A 17,631-nucleotide genomic window follows, 5' to 3' on the forward strand; every position below is an offset into this window, starting at 1 on the left:
CACTTTCATTTTGTGAGCTTGTAGGACTGTCACTTGCTTTAAATCCACTTACCCTCTTGCAGCTGTTTTCCTCTGTGCTCCCTTTCAGCCTTGCTCAGGTTGGGAAGTGGCAGTTCCCATCTCATAAGGTTAAGTGCATCCTGACATTTTGGTTTCACTGCTTAAGACAGCCTTTCGTTATCCGAAGCCATCTCCTGTCCAAGCTCATCCAGAGTGACAGGACTACTTTTGGCTTTCTCATTTTCTTCATCCATATAAATGTTTGGAGATAATTTTAGAGAACTCAGTTAAAAGAGGCACGTGCAGCCTAATTTGAACCCAAGATTATGTGGTATTTGTCTGAGCATCTCAGCTGTCTGAGCACTTCTTTTGCATCTTAACTTATCTTTGTACAGAAATTCAGTTTTCTGTGATTTGTTTTGATTTCTGCTCAACATTTATCTATGACCTCAGAAATCCCAAAGGCCATAGCCATCTTACTAATTGTGGCATGTTTAATTCTGTATCCTGAATTACATGATCCACAGACAAATTCAGGCAAATGTGACCTCTTTTCAGAGATCTTTGTATATTCACTGTCTAATTAATTTGACACTGTGAAGGCCATTAGCTTTCAAAACGATTACTTATTTAAAGTCTAGCTAGAATGTTAAAGGGAAAATCTGACTTCTGCCCTTATTAGCCGTCAGTGTGCATTGAAGCAGCAATTCTGACCTAAAACCTTTTCTGCTTTGATGACTGGGGCAAAATAAAAATAAAATAAATAACTATTAAAATGACTAAAATGATTGCTCATTTTTACACTAGATCACGTTTCTGCATGTATGCAGTAATAAAGTTACATACAATTACCACCTGGCTTTGGAGTTATTGTCAGTTTTACAGAACATTATAAAGTTATGAGCTTGATTCATTTATTGTTTGACCCTCCTTTTACTATTTCAATGCTCCCATAGCAGTATGCATCTATTTTTCATGTCTAACAAATCTCATCTGTACTAACTGCCCAGCATTAAATGGTAGATGATAGATGCTATCTGATGAACATACTGAAACATGTGGGACGTGTAAAACTACAAACAAACAGCTAATATGTATTTATATATATGTTAATATTTATTTACTTGATTTGCAAAGAATCAGCTGTTTGTTTCTGGTGTTCACAACTTCAGTCTGATACTGAAGCTTTTCAAACAACAATCAACATATTTGCCTCCAGTGACACAAGGCTAAAGACCGACTGACTGATATTCTGATTGGCTGCTCTTCATCTGACATCTTTAAAGAGAAACTGGAGCCTATAAGCCTTGCCTCCTCTAACCCAACCTGTAATTACCACATATGGAAATCTATGCCAAAATGCCAAACAGCAAAAAGTAAAAGAAACATTTTGACAACCAAACATTGTTAATAGTTTTTAAATCAGATTTTTTCTCAATTCTGGTTCAAACCTAATACATATGGTTGCCTTTCTTTGTTTTCATGTTTTTTTAACTTCATCCATGTCAAAAATATATGAACGTCCAAGCATGTAACAGTATGTAAATAACAGAAAATGAGGAAAATGTACACCATTATCGAGATGCCTTTGCTGAGCTCAACAAAAAAAGAAGCATTTCATTAAAAATACATTTCGCAGTAAGAGAGCCTTACTCTGCTGCACAATGAGCTGAAGTATCAAAAAGCACACTTAGGAAATGTAAACAAATAAATTGCACATAAATAATATATTCATTTTAAGGGTCTGAGCTGGTGGTTCAGCATAATATCTTCAAAGACTGTCCATTACGCTGGGCGATTCATCCAATCATTGTCAGACTGATCTAGAGATAAAGTGAAGCTACCACAAATATGTACGTGTATAGCCAGCAGTCTGTCCACCTTGTGCTGTTCCTCATGGTAGGGAGCTCAGGGATTCTCTAAAAGTTTGCAAATCAGTCATGGAAATCAGGCCTGTATTTGTGTTCATCAATAAATTACAAAATAAACAGAATATAAAACTGTAGAGTCACATAATTTCACATCTATCAACAAGGAAATCCCTCATTGTTGAATTTTTTACACTTTTTAATTTTATTCACTCAGTTAACATGAAGCAATGATGCTGATGCTGCTTATTTGTTAAGGAAAACGTTTTTGGTATAAACTGAATGTATACCAATTTAGTAAATTTCATTTAACCAGATTCCATTAAATGTAACGTTTTACATTGTACTCGTAGCAAAGTTATAACCAAATTAGTTCAAGTCATTATTTTGGGCAGAATTTCTTTTGAGTGTGCATAAAAAGTTGTTTTTTTTAGTCATCTTTTTATTTTATCTTTTTACTGTTTCGTCATGGTCAAATCACATGTCAGATCTGTTTTTCATTTGTTTGTTTCTAAAACATGAATGGGGAAATACATGCACGACTACTATAGCTATTATGCCTTGGTGGAAATGAAGCACGTGTAATCCATCACAAAAACCTGAATTAATATTTGGACTTGAAATGCAGTTTCCTTTTCAAAACCCTCACTTCTTCTTCAAACACGTCTACCTTTACTCACATGCGCGTGCACAGAGCTCCCACCACCAGCACACACATTTAATGCACACTTGCATACATGGACAAAGCTTTTCTGAGCCTTTAGAAGTTGGAGTCTTTCTAAGTACTTTACTGTTCCACAGAAACTTTACAGTACATAGGAGAAGCAGCGTACAGTGTGACACAGAGATGAAGACAACATACATTTCATGGCTTTTCTTTTTTGGCTCGATTGAATTCAGTCGCTCAGAGTTTGCTCCTTCCAAACAGTCACTCTGGTCCTTATCTGTGTAGAAGCTTTTCTTGCTCCAAGAAATAACAATGATGTCTCTCTCATATTAAATAGATTTCCCAAACTTCTTTTTTAGTTCGTCTTAGGTGTGGGAATTCTGGCACATCGCAATGTCTGGAAAGGTGGGGGTGGGGGGGGGGGTCTTTTGTAGGATGCATGCACAAGTTTTTATAATTGAAATACTGTAGGTATCTAAAGGTCTATGCACAGATATTTAATGTATTTTTAAAAAAATCACATTTATCAACATGGTACATTTTTTGCACAGTAGTTCCACTCTGACTATTATCTATTGTTTTTGTTTTGCCTTTTTCGCTCCATTTTTTTTCACTGGATATGCCAGTTTTAATCCACGCTTGTCTTTTTTTCAGGAGCACCGTCTGAATTTGATGAGCTTTTGGAAAGCCTGCTTGAATTCGTCGTTGAAGACGGTGTAGATGACAGGGTTGATGAGGGAGTTCAGGTATCCCAGCCATGTAAAGATGTCAAACAGCACTGGATCAAACCAGCACTCTTTGCATATCGCCATGACAAGCGTGCCAACAAAGAAGGGAAGCCAACAGACAATGAACGCGCCCAGGATGATGCCCAGTGTCTTGGTTGCTTTCCTCTCCCGTGCTGCACACAGACGTTTCCTCTCCAGCACGTTGTCTGCCAGCTTGACTTTCACGCTGTTCATGAACAGAGGTGACCCTCCCCCTCCTCCTCCCACACCTCCCGCATTGCCAGAGTGTAGGTGTGCTTCGTGGTGGGAGGAGGAATTAAGAGAACAGAGAGAGGACCCTGCAGAGGTCTGGATTAGCTGCGCTGTGGTGAAACGCTTCCCAGACGACGGTGTCTTAAAAATGCGAGAGCGGGCTGCAACGTAAATCCGACCGTAGAGGATGATGAGAAGCACTGTGGGAACGTAGAAGGCGCCGAAGGTGGAGTATAGGGTGTAAGAGATCTGATCTGTATTCACCATACACTCTGTAAGCTCCTCATGGGCTTTGGCCTGCCGCCAGAAAAGTGGAGGCATGGAAATCGATATAGATATCACCCACACCACCCCAACCATGATCCCTGCACGGCGCATGGTGCGGCGCTTTGAGTACTCCAGCGCGTGCGTGATAGCCCAATAGCGATCCAGCGCAATTACACACAGGTGCAAGATGGAGGCGGTGCAGAATGTGATATCAGATGACAGCCAGATGTCACAAACAATCTGCCCCAGCGACCAGGTCTTGCTGACAGTGTACACAATGCTAATTGGCATGACTAAAATGGAAACCAACAGGTCTGTGACGGCGAGGGAGCCAATTAGGAAGTTGGCAGGTGTGTGGAGCTTCCTGGTCAGAAAGATGGTGGCGATGACAAAGGCATTTGAAAGGACAGTAGCCAAGGTGACAATGGCTAACAGAGCAGACAGAGAGACCTGGAAACCGAGGAGTGTGGCCTCGCTCCAGGGTGGTGCTGTAGTGGTGTTAGGAATCTCTGTGAAGTTTCTAATGAAGTAGTCCAGTGAGCTGTTGTCCAGCTCCATCGCGCCTCCACTCTGTTAAACCTGCTTTGAATCCAGTCTCATATCTATAATCTACAACTGTACACGGATCAGTTCAGGTGTAACACTGAAAAAGGCCATGATGGTGTGGCACTGATGGTTTTGACCAGAAGTCCGTCTTTTAATGTTCTTTTTTCTAACTTTTTTGAAACCGCATTTGTAAACGGATCTCTCCTTAATTCATCAACCCTTTTATTCAAAAGAATTATTTCATATTAACCGTTAGCAAACAACTCATTCCACAGTTTTGGTTTAGAACTAATGATACTGATGATTAGTTGGCATGAATCAGAGACGAATTTGACCATTTCTCCACTTCAGTATTGATTCGCTTAACTGGTGTAGCTGCAGGAGGGCAAAATCCTAATTTGTATTCATCTCCCGTCAGAAAGGCACGTCTTGTCTCTCTCGTTTCCCCACGCTCTTATCTCATCTCCAACTAGCAGCCAGCCAGCAACCACACCTTCAGACCAAGCTTTTCCTATCTATCAAATGCTTTAATGGGCTCCTCCTTTTCAATAAAGCAAACCGGGGAACTGTGCGTAGGAAGATGATGACAACAGATACAAAGGTTTGCTTGCTCTCTCTCTCTCTCCCTTATCTTTTCTGAAGTCCACAAGAAAGCTTAGTCAGGTTCTGACTGTAACTTGGCTTTGCTCCCTATTTCTAATGATGTTGGGAAGCCAAAGCACTACAGTTACAGGATCAGCATCAAACCAAGGAAAAACTTATAAATGTAGCTCATGGGTAATTCTTCAACATCCATATCTCTCTTCTCACAGCATCGCCTGTCAGACAGATGTTCACTTGTAGAGTCCGTAAAGATTGCGAGGTTTTGTCAGATTTTCATCCAGCTTCTTCCGAGGCATTTTCTTCCTAGGTGAGACAAATGAGAGAAAAATGATTAGAAATGTTGTATTTTGCAGTGCATCATCCTGTGCACCATATTATTTATATGAACAGAGACATACACAGACAAACCACCTGGAATCACCGCATGTGAATAAACTGCAAACTCAACTGTGATTTCTGAAAGGAGTATCGTGACTTGATCCATGGATTAACACCCACACTCCTGTTGTGTAGTTGTAAGACTAAATTGTCAACAACTACATAAAAACGATATTCTCTCTCCAATAATTGCAGCACAAATGAATATTTCATGGAAAAAATGAAAAAAGTTTCTTCAAAAGTCAATACTTTTTAAAGTATTTACTTTTTTATTCACATTACTCTGAAGGGAGATGGGAAATTGGAGTGTAGCGGTACAAAGGGAAATATTTCTTCCAGGCAACAGTAACAGAACATTATCACACGATGGAAGCTGACTCAATTTCAAATACAACAAAAGAGATAGGAACTGAAATGTGGAAAAGTGGCGTTATGTCCCAGAAGGAACGAAAACTTCAAATGTCTGCTAATCACAACCCTCCAGCTTTCCATCCATGTATCACGTTTGCTTTCATTTATTATTGAAGAGCAACAGCATGATTTACTTACCACTTATAGCGTATGTGGCAAATTGTCATGTAAATCTTTATTCTTGTCAGGTACTGTGAAAAAGCCACATTGTAAAATCTCAGCTGAGTTTTGTGTGGGAAGTGGGTTTTATTCATTTAAACATGAAATGATTAGGGAGAGGAGTTACTAGCAGAACAAAGTCTACAAAGTTGTTAATTATTTTTAGGGATTTTGTTGATTTCATTTTTCACACATCAACCAGCTTTGAAGTGATTTCGAAGCGTTAAGGAATGTGGTGGCTGGAAAACAAACAACTGCGTTTGCCACGCTAATTACAAATGTTTGCCTTTTCACATTTAACACATCCTTCAGCTTGCACATTATTGCTGTTAAGACCGATTTCCATGTGTATGTTTGTTCCTGATACAACTCCACAAATCACCTCCATTAAGTGAAGTGTTGATTGGCAGCTGGGCTCTTGAGAGGGATTATTGTGCTTGGGCTGTGACAATAAATTGGCATATTAAGTAGCAAAGGAAACATTCTTGGTGTCTCGGTGCCAGTCTCACCAGTCTTGATGCATTCATTTGCAAACTCTCAAGCGGCCATGACCATTTTTATAATTCATCCTCAGTACAATTTATAAAGGTTTGTTTTTGCAGTGTTTGCTCTCATATGTGCTGTTTTCTTAAGAACCATCAGGTAAAACAAAAACTGTTCACTCATTAAATTAGATGAACACGAATTTCAGGACAATCAAACCAGTTGTTATTGAGACATTTAGCTAAAAACAACCATCATCTGAGGACCACGAATGACCAAATTTATTGGCAGTGCATCTAATATTTATTAAGGTGTTCCAAACAAGACTAGAATGGTGTATCTAACAACCAGCGCTGACTTCCACAGAGCTCCACAGGCAGCATGACTCAAAGTGAATCATATCCAAACACTGAGACAATAAAGGTCAGCTGACTCTAATCTGAAGTTCCTGTGTTGTGTCTTTCTACCTCTGATGGGAAAATAGGAAAATACATTACTAATCAGTTTCTCTTTCCTGTAACTGATGGTGTCTCTTTAACAACATTTCAACGAATGCCGCAGCACAACAGTAAATGTGTCACAGTTAGCTATGTGGAATGGCGTACTTGCGGATTTACTACTGTAGCTGGTTAGACCCCTATGAAAAAATAAAAAAAGTTCAAACAACCTAAAACATCTAAACTAGAGATGGACCGATCCGATATTACGTATCAGTATCGGTCCGATACTGACCTAAATTACTGGATCGGATATCGGAGAAAAATAAAAAATGTAATCCGATCCATTAAATATCACGAAAGCACCTCACAAAACTTGCAACACGCCGTAACTCACCTCAGAACGTTAGCATGTCGGAGCAGTATGCATCACGTGATAGAGCGGCTGTGGCATGCAGGACCTGTGGTGGTCTGGATAGCATGTGGAGCTTCGCTAGCAACCCGGCATTTCATCTCCGACAAAGTTATCCCGAGAGAAGTAAAGCAAGTGTGTAAGTCCATCTCTGAATGTTTGTAAAGCATTCCTGCGTTAAGCTTAACAAACGATATATGGAGCGACTGCCTCTTCTTGCTGCTACTTCAATCATGAAACTGCTTAACGATCAGCTGATCGGCTTTTCTGTCGCCAGTCGTGTCTCTAGTTTGCTTTTGGCCCACTTTGCACCAGAAAGAGGAAACCAGCGGCTGAACAACAGCAGCACGTTTAAGCTTGATCAGCTGTTGTTAGAATGTATTTAATATTACTTTCTACTCCAGGATCTTTTTCTACGTAGCTGACGGCTGTAACTGTGCAGGGGCGGATCTAGCAAAGTTTAGCCAGGGGGGCCGATAGGGCATTAACAGGGAAAAGGGGGCACAAAGACATACTTTTCTTTCTTATTCTCATTTAAAATGTCTAGCTTTTAATAAATAATTATCTGACACCCAAAGTTTTAATTTGATGTAAAATGAATAGAAGTCAATTACTGTATGTAGTAACTATTAAGTCTAATATACCCTAGTAAGCTATAGTACTTTTTCCTTTGGGAAGGTACCATCTGTGCAGTCTGCAATTTTGTTGAAGAAAGATGTTGAATCTATTTAATATTTCTTGAAAAATAATTGATTTCTGTGCATTTTTTTTCACACTGCATCAAATTAAGGTTGATTACGTCGATTAAGCATCATGAGGTGGCGCGTGAGGGGTGGTTCCCTATTTTTTATTTATTTATTTTTGTTGTTGCTGGGAGTTGGAGCCCTATTAGTTAGGTTGCTTAATATTTATGCTAAGTACTCTTTAAAATACCAGAATAGGGAGGATGGTGTAGGTTTAAGTTTATTAGATTGATCAGTATTGCTGAACTATGAAATATTTTTTTTTTGCATACAGGTATAACAGAATAGCTTTAGTGTAGTTGTTGTTTTAAACTTGAGTATGAACTTGCAGACTTGCAAAATGCAGCAAGATATTTTAAAAAACAGTTTTGTTGATTAAAAAACACTATATCGGATTCATATCGGTATCGGCAGATATTCAAATTTATGATATCGGTATCGGTATCGGACATAAAAAAGTGGTATCGTGCCATCTCTAATCTAAACAACACAAGAAACAACAATCAAGGTGCTGTGTATTGTATGATAAAGACAATATTAGAAAGAAAAACCCCAACAATCACACAATCCCCTACAGCAAACACTTGGCAACAGTGGAAAGGAAAAACTCCCATTAAACAGGAAGAAAACTCTGAAGCAAGCTCAGGGAGGGGGATCCATCTGTAGTGATTGGTTGGGGATGAGGACTACTATTTTGATGGCAAATAACCATCAGCTGGCAGCCTTGTCTCAGCATCTAATCGTAGTATAGTTCGGTAACAGTTCCAAAATGAAAGTTGATTCAACATCATGGATATTCTCTTAGCGTTGATGTGAGGCGACATAGCCGTGATGCCTTCTTAGCAAGAGTAAGTTTAATAAATGAATTGTTTTCTACTGTATATTTACTGTACAAAACCATAGATATATTAATGTATTAAAAGTTTTGTTTTAAAAAATAAAAATAATACTAGTCAGAGTACGTGGAAAAGATGTGTGAACATGTTAACAACTGTTAATAACCATGTACTAACCACATTAGTTGCCACTGTTTTTCTTTTTTAAATTAAAGACAAAGACATCTCATCCCTTCCTTATAGTGACTTAACCTTCTATATTTTTCTGCTGTGACCGCTATTAAACGTGGAGACAGCTTTGATATTCATTGGTCTGTGGTTCATTTTTTGTCATTATAAGTGTCCTATGGACTGCTTAGCAAGTATAAGAGTTTTAATTCATCCATTCATTGATCAAACCCTTTAGCCCGTTTCAGGGCCCGGGTAGTCATCAGTCTCCTTGCCTGTAGTTACTTCATTCATCTCCTCCTGTGGGATCCTCCTTTCACTCCAAGGCAGCTAGTGTAAACTGAGATAATTTATTTAAAGTTCCCTCACATCATACAATACAAATTCTTCGTGCTTGCTTTGTTTTGCTCCAAGCCTGGACCATGACATTCGAATAGCTGAGAGGTCAGTCGACTACTGGCTTTCCTCCATCAAAGACGTGTACACTTAAACAGCCAAGAAAAGGGCACAGAGTACTCACTGTACATACAAGTTTATTACTAAAACTGAGTCAGACACACAAGGAATGGTAACCAAGACCTGCTAATCTTCACTGCAGCTTCATTTAAAATAATCCTTATTAAAAGGTACTGTGAAGGTAAGTACTTGCTGGTTTTGAACATTTTTGCCTTTCGTTTTTTAACCCCAGGGTGAGCGTTGCTACAAGCATAAGCCAGCTGCTTAATAATTAGAAAACTAAAATAATAATTTTTACAAAAGCCTTGGCTATAAATCCAAGTGGGTTACATCAAATTTTTGTTTTGTTTTTTAGGTCTGATTCATGCATGATCCACAACTAAGCAGCCACTGTTAAAACCGTCATACTGAGTCGTTAGGATGGCTCCTTCTGGCTTTACTGCATATGCATTCTGCCTATCATCATCACTCAGTGTCCACACAGCAGCGTAAACAGTAACACGGTGAAGAAGAACAACAACAGTGACCATGGTTAACACAGAGACAGGAGTGGAGATTCATTCCCAGATGTGCATACAAACACAGCGCTGTCATCCTTGTGTATGAGAGTAGCTCAAGATATTGTTATTCATAGTACACATAAAATATCACCAAAAAAACCACGATGTGCACATGTGTCAGAGGTGCTGAGTGAAACATCACACAGCTCACACAGCATGACTACTTTGGAGTCATCCCAGTGCTTCATTGCATCAGCACAGAAGTGACTGATTCGTGCGGAGAGTGTCTGGTAATGACGCTTACTCCTAGTGTTGTAATACTGAATGCACCACAGAGTGAGGCTGCAATAAGACTGTTGTGGACAACGCTGAATTATTCATTCACTTATCCCTGATGCAAACTGCTATACTCTAATATGTTTCTAGTGAATGTCACCCCCACACCTACACACTCACAAACACATGTGCTAGTAGCATGTATGATAGATGATTAAACAGCTTATCTGTTTACACATCAGACAAGTGAAGGACAAAGCTTATCTCCTAAGGGCCTGGTTTACAGCACAATGACTTAATGAGATTCATAATGAATGGATAAGAGGGGAAGATTTTCAATCAAGACCAGACCTTGCCTAAAATTAGCTCTATACTGTTTGTGTGAAAGTGATTATGTCTACATCTGGCTTTGAAATTGAAGGTCTAATGCAGTAAGGCCTGATGCTAAGCTGAAATGTGCATTTATCATCCTTTAAAAAACTTAGTGGGAACAACATCTCAAGATTGCAATAATAAAAAGCAAAAAAAAAAGTTAAAATTACTCATGTGGGTGTGACAAAAAGCAGAACTGAAGCACCCACAATACCGCATCTCTGCCCAGTTGGAGCCATTGCTCCACATGCCATTCACAAATCAGAAATTTATTAATTTCAGGCTTGAGTTAAGTCCAAGCAGATGCTGCAGCATGTGAGGCAGGCTGGTTGTTGGTCTGTGTGAAAGGGTAATACCCTCCAAATGCAGCAGGCCTGCATATGACGTATGGCCCAGTGTAGATAGACAAATTGATTTAACCAAGAGGCAGAGCCATTGCTACCTTTGCTGTCAGCTAATGTCTAGTGTTTACTCAAGCATGCACTAAATGGTAGGTGAGCATGGATGTGCTATGTGTATGTCTTCCCGCCTGGACTACTGTAACTCACTTTATGTGGGGGTCAGTCAGTCATTGCTCTCACGTCTGCAGCTGGTTCAAAATGCGGCTGCACGACTCCTAACAGGAACTCGAAAAAGAGAGCATATAACCCCCGTGCTGGCCTCTCTGCACTGGCTGCCTGTGTCTTTTAGAGTTAATTTTAAAATTCTTATGTTTGTTTTTAAATGTCTACACAGTCTTGCCCCGCCTTACCTCTCTGAGCTTCTTCATCCCCACATACCCTGTCGGTCTCTCAGGTCAGCTGACCAGCTGCTCCTGGAGGTACCGAGATCCAGGAGGAAGCTCAGAGGGGACAGGGCCTTCTCTATTGTGGCTCCAAAATTATGGAATAATTTGCCCATGCATGTTAGAGAGGCCCCTTCACTGTCCACTTTTAAATCACGTCTTAAAACCCACTTTTATTCCTTGGCTTTTAACCTCAGTGAGACTTAGTTTCTTTTTTAATGCAGTAGTTATTTAATTAATGATTTCACTCTTCTTTTATTTGTTTTTTATTTATATCTCATGTAATTTTATTTTACAGTTCCAATGTACAGCACTTTGTGTCAGCTGTGGTTGTTTTAAAGTGCTTTATAAATAAAGTTGATGATGATGATGATGATGAATGTGTGGTGGGCTTATGAGGGTTATGTCTTTCTCAATTTATGCCAACAGAGAAAGACATCTGGGAACCCAGTGATGGTGTAAAATGATACATTCTGAGACAGCATCTGCAGTATCTGTAGAGGTGCATCGCACATGAACTCTAGACAATGACCAAATTTGTACTTGTGTCTCTTTCGTCCTGCCTCCCTCTCTTAGCCCAGCAGATGATTGTCCCTCCTTTACCCTGAGGTTTCTTCCAGTCAAAAGGAAGTTTTTCCTGCCTACTGATACCAAGTGATTGCTCATAGAGGGTGGTCAGATTGTTCGGGTTTCTTTCTACTACTTGTCTTTACCTTACAATATAAAACACCTTGAGGTGAGTGATTTGTTGCTATATAAATAAAACTGAATTGAATTGAACTGAACTTGTCCGAGCACATAGCTGGAAATAGTCAACCCAATGTCACTGCAAAGCATGTAACAGACCAGGTCCACCATTTCAATTTCAAGCTTTGCCTCTCCAAGTCGTGAAAAGGACAGGCATGCAGACGTATATGTACCAGCAGGGGCAGATGATATATTTAAGGCCAAGAAGTCGCTAGTGACAAAGAAGGGTATGAAGTCCATTCTAGGATCCATCAATGCAAGAATCTATTAAGATAGGTGGCTAATATGTATTTACACGCAAATGTGTTAGTAATGTCTGTTTAGATGCTTTCCCATGATTACTTTCATTTGGCTTGTCTGTTACATGTCTGCTGTGATACTGGGTTGAAAGAGACCTTTATTTGGGTTTAAGGAACAGGTTGGATCGTGCAGTGGGTAGAAGATTTGCTGTCCACTCTATTGTTGTGAATCCTCTGGACTTGCTCGTACTACATTAGACGAGAGACCAGAGCTTAAAGACCATTTACTATCAGTTCTGGCATAGGTGGACATTTGGTTTCACAGATGCAGCGGTAAAGTTTATTGCTGCAGGACATGCATGGAAACTGTCCAGCAACCACAGTTATTCCCAGACCATTCAGATGAGAGATTGCCTAATTTGATTACAAATGTTGATATAATCACACCAGCTACTATGACCTGAAAACAGTAAGCATGGCTAAGCTACTGCTGCTGGCATGAGTAAAACCAAAAGTAACTTTGATTTTTGCATCACAAATACACATTAAATCAGTATAACATTTCTTAAATAAGAAACCTTCTCAAGGGTAGAAATCATCTTACAGTGGGATTGCACCAGCCACAAATCCTGTCACAATGTTGACGATCTGACCCATGAGTAGTCGCTGAGTGTTGCTACATTACTGTATCAGTACTCAGTACTAATAGATCCAGTGTTGGTCAAGTTACTTGAAAAAAGTAATCAGTAACTAATTACAGATTAATTCCCCAAAAAAGTAATCCAGTTACTTTACTGATTACTTATTTTCAAAAGTAATTAATTACTTAGTTACTTAGTTACTTTTTTAAAACACGATTTACAACCTGAATAGGTGATAAAGTGATAGATCTTTCAGCCCAATTCTACTTTTTCTACATAATCCATCATACAAAATGTAATCAGATGGAAAAGTCTCTTTTTTAACTTGTTTTATTAGTTTTAATCTTTTAACTTTATGCATCAAGTAAAAATTAAACTATAAGCAACATTCTCTGACTTGAATAAATTAGTTTAACATTTAAACCTATTTTCTACACATTCCAGCACATAAAATAAAATATTTTTTGTGTTTACACTCAGTCTTTCAAATAGATGCAAGTAAAACACAGCAGAAAATAAATAAAGTCAAAGACTCAGCGGTCCTGTTGCTCTATTTTCACCTGTAAAGCAGGAGTGCGGTAGGCGGAGGTTTACCCTGGTGCAGGTGTGCCGCGGTCAATGGAAGAATCCGCGAGTTTCTCTGTGAGTTTCCCATTACGTCGTAGCTACTCGGTGCTTGCTCGGAAGTTTAGGGTTTTTTTCGCTGTAAAAAGAAGTTTTCTTCCCACGCACAATGGACGCTAATGTTTTTGTCACTTTTTATGGAATCAAACTCAAAGTAAGGTCAGTACTTCCACGCTTTAAACGCTGCACGCTCATACTCTCTCCCACAATCGATATGTGATCCACTGTTGATCTGCACACAGCTGTTGTCACGAACGTCGCACTCGCTTACGTCACTGTCGTGAGACATTCTCGCAAAAAATCACGGTTTTAGTAATGCAGTAACGCAGCGTTCCTACGGGAAAGTAACGGTAATCTAATTACCATTTTTGCAATAGTAATCCCTTACTTTACTCGTTACTTGAAAAAAGTAATCAGATTACAGTAACGCGTTACAAGTAACGCGTTACTGCCCATCTCTGAATAGATCAGACAACGCCATTCTGATCTCAGTTAAATTTATTAAGTTCCTGGCACAATGACACGAACACAAAAACACACAGACCTAGAAGGTGTACACATAACAGCTATGCACTTGTTGTTAAAGATTTCATAATTTAGCATCAGTCAGTGTTTTCTTGTGCACAATAATGAAAGTCAAAAATGAATAAATGCATGAATTAAGAACTTCCCTGATTAATTTAAATACAAGAAATATACATTTTATGTTCCTCGATTTCACTCCTCAAACCTACGTGCCTGGCTTCAAACAATAATCATTGTTCATTTGATCTGAGTAGGTGAACTGCCTTTTAACTGTGTTCTAGCCAAGCGTGTGCTGCCAATGCATTTGGATGCTGTTTCCTATCATTATAGTCAGCACACAGGCAAAAATTGTTTATGCATATCCAGTGATCTCCTATATGAGCCACCTCTTTGCAACAGGTGTAAGGAAAAACTGTCTTTTAGCAGCTTAGTGCAGAACAGTAACAGAGTTATAGATCAGTGGGACACGATATATATATATATATATATATATATATATATATATATATATATATATATATATATATATATGTGTGTGTGTGTTTAGAGAGAGAGAGAGAGAGAGAGAGAGAGAGAGAGGTGTGTGGTGCCAGAAAATGACTAGAAAGTGTGGAAAGAAGAGGAGGTTAACCCGCGGTATGGTGATAGTTTTCTGTGTCTACTTCAGGACATATTACAGTAGCTGAGAAGGAAAGTGACAGATGGTAGAAAATTCATTCCTATAAATTAAAGGCATCCAAATGGTTAGTTTTAACAGGCTGCATAGCAGCTTCATAAAACTGGTTTAAAAAAGAAAATTCTGACTTTTGTACTCTCCTCATTTCTGCACAAAATAAACTTTATCAACACGCAGACAGTCTTCGCACCAGTAATACAATGTACGTGACCCTTTGAAAGTGGAACAGGACGAGTGTAAATCTGGGACAGCTTAGATGCCCTTCATTGAAAGCTGGCCCAAAAAAATAACACGGTGCAGAGATTATCAGAATGCAAATGATGCTGTAGGAGGAACACTGAGACTGAGAAAACTTTTGGTATATTCGAATTTTGTGAAGTGCACTGGTAGTACCTGTGCCTGGCTATAAAGACAAGCTAATGTCCTGTGAATATAAATAATTTACTATAGTTTAATGTATACTCCAGCCTTGCTAGTACCAGGGTGGATCCCCTTTTGCTTTCAGAACTAACTGAATTTGTGGCACTGATTCAGTAGGGTGTCAGAAACATTCCTCAGAGAGTGTGGTATATATTTCCATGGTAGTGTCACACACTTGGTTTGTCGATTGCACATCAATGACATAACACTGATATAAAGCAGGATGGCTCGATGCTTTCATGTTGTTTATACCAAAGTTTGATCCTACCCTGTGAATGATGCAGCAGAGGCTGAAACTCGCCAGATCAGGCAACACTTTTCCAATCTTCAATCAATTTCCCAATTTTGGTCAGCCCAAGTAAATTATAGTCTCAGTTTCCTGTCCTTAGCTCACAGACCACACAGTGTAATCTTCTAAATACTTTGTAAAAATTATTATTTGAGCTACTGTTGCCTTTCTATCAGCTCAAAGCAGTCTGGCCACAACAATGAGGCATAATATTAGGATCACCAGCCTAATAATGTGTTGGTCCCCCTTTTGCTGCCAAAACAGGCCTGACCCATGGGCTCCACTCAACCCCCGAAGGTATGCTGTCGTATTCGGCAGAAAGATGTTAGGAACAGATCCTTTAAGTCTTGTAAGTTGGGGAGTGGAGCCCCCATAGTCCACAGACTTGCTTGTTCAGCACATCCCATAGACGCTCAATTGGAATGAGATCTGGGGAATTTTGAGGTCAAGTCAACACCTCAAGTACATTATTGTCCTCTTCAAACCATTCTTGAACCATTTTTGCTTTGTGGCAGGCCTCATTATCCTGCTAAAAGAGGCTATCAGAGAATAATGTTTCCATGAAAGGGCGCACTTGGTCTGCAACAATGCTTAGAAAGGTTGCACGTGTCACAGTAACATCCACATGGATGGCAGGATCCAAGGCTTCCCAGCGGAATATTGCCCAAAGTTTCACAATGCCTTTGCACGCTTGTCTTTCTCCCACAGTGCATCCTGGTGCCAAGACTTCCCCAGGTAAGCCACACACACACACACACACACACACACACACACACACACACACACACACACACACATCCACAAGTTGTAAAACATGCTTCATGAGATCAGGCCACCTTCTTCCATTGCTCCATGGTCCAGTTCTGATGCTCACATGTCCATTGTTGGTGGTTTTGGTAGTGGACAGATGGGACCCTGACTGGTCTGCAGCAATGCAGCCTTATACACAACAAACTGCAATACTCTGTGCATTCTGACATCGTTCTGTCAGAACCAGCAGTAACTTTTTGGGCAATTTGAACTACAAAAGCTTGTATCTTGGATCAGTAAGCCTTGGCCACCCATGACCCTGTCACTGGTTCCTCACCATTCCTCTTTTGGACCACTTTTGATAAGTACTGACTAATGCAGACCAGGAACACACCACATAGTTTTGGAGAAGCTCTGACCCAGTCATCCAACCATCATAATTTGGCCCTTGTCAAAAGGATAAAATGTTCACTTGCTCCCTAATGTATCCCACCCACTAACAGGTGCCAGGATGAAGAGATAATCAGTGTTATTCACTTTGCCTGTTACCTTGGGCATAAAAAAAAATGAAATAAATAAAATTGTCTAGATAATTGTAACAACAGTATAATTTGCAGTGTGTGTGTGTGTGTGTGTGTGTGTGTGTGTGTGTGTGTGTGTTACAGACACACACAGAGAGTGCAAGAGGAAGTACTAAAGCTGGATTTCATATCACCTGACGGTGACAAACAGGAGTGCTTTTATCTTTATCTTTTGTGTTAGACTGTGTATATGAGTCATAAAAGTAAAGAGGTAGTGATTCACCAGAGGTTAGGATCAACGATCCATCCAGGAGACAACAGCGGATGTTTGATACTGAAGAGGACAACATGAAAGCCTATAGTAGGTTTAGTCTTCCTATAGTGACAAAAAATGGATGAGGCAAAAAAAGCAAAGAGAGCCAAAGATAGACCATAACTCCAAATACTAAAGTATAACCTAATACTATGGGAAACATGACAGAGAATACAAATAGTAATGTACAGTACTTAGCAAGGGAAACAATGTTTACATTACACCTAATGTCAAAAAAAAAGATTTATTTTCGTGTTACTTTATGTGACTACTGATTTACTGAATTCAGACTTTGTGATGCTGCTTTGTTACAGACGTATTCATCCAAAAGCTGCAATCCCTTTCATTCTTATTACACTATAGCTTGTCATTTTGTTTACTCTTCATTGTTTTTTAAGCCTCTCAACACATGCCTATAATGTACATAAAGTTTTTTTAATGGTCAAGTTGTGGTGTGTTTAAAAATAGCAGAAAAATAAACTTTTTGACAGCAAAACAATGGTTTCGGAGTGCGCCTAAAAAGGAGCGGTAACGGTTAGT

At 39.4% G+C, this 17,631-nt stretch overlaps 1 protein-coding gene across 1 annotated transcript in view; it reads right to left on the reverse strand.

The window, feature by feature from the left end:
* Nucleotides 1-1,485: 1,485 nt before the first annotated feature.
* Nucleotides 1,486-17,631, reverse strand: part of htr1d (5-hydroxytryptamine (serotonin) receptor 1D, G protein-coupled) — a 34,135-nt gene continuing 17,989 nt past the window's right edge. The window contains exon 2 of the mRNA XM_004540460.4: nucleotides 1,486-5,234. Within this exon, the coding sequence (XP_004540517.2) occupies nucleotides 3,186-4,340 (1,155 nt within the window). The 5' untranslated portion in view covers nucleotides 4,341-5,234 and the 3' untranslated portion in view covers nucleotides 1,486-3,185. The remainder of the gene's footprint in view (nucleotides 5,235-17,631) is intronic.

This window comes from Maylandia zebra, linkage group LG19 (genome assembly GCF_041146795.1).
Source record: "Maylandia zebra isolate NMK-2024a linkage group LG19, Mzebra_GT3a, whole genome shotgun sequence".
Taxonomy (NCBI): Eukaryota; Metazoa; Chordata; class Actinopteri; order Cichliformes; family Cichlidae; genus Maylandia; species Maylandia zebra.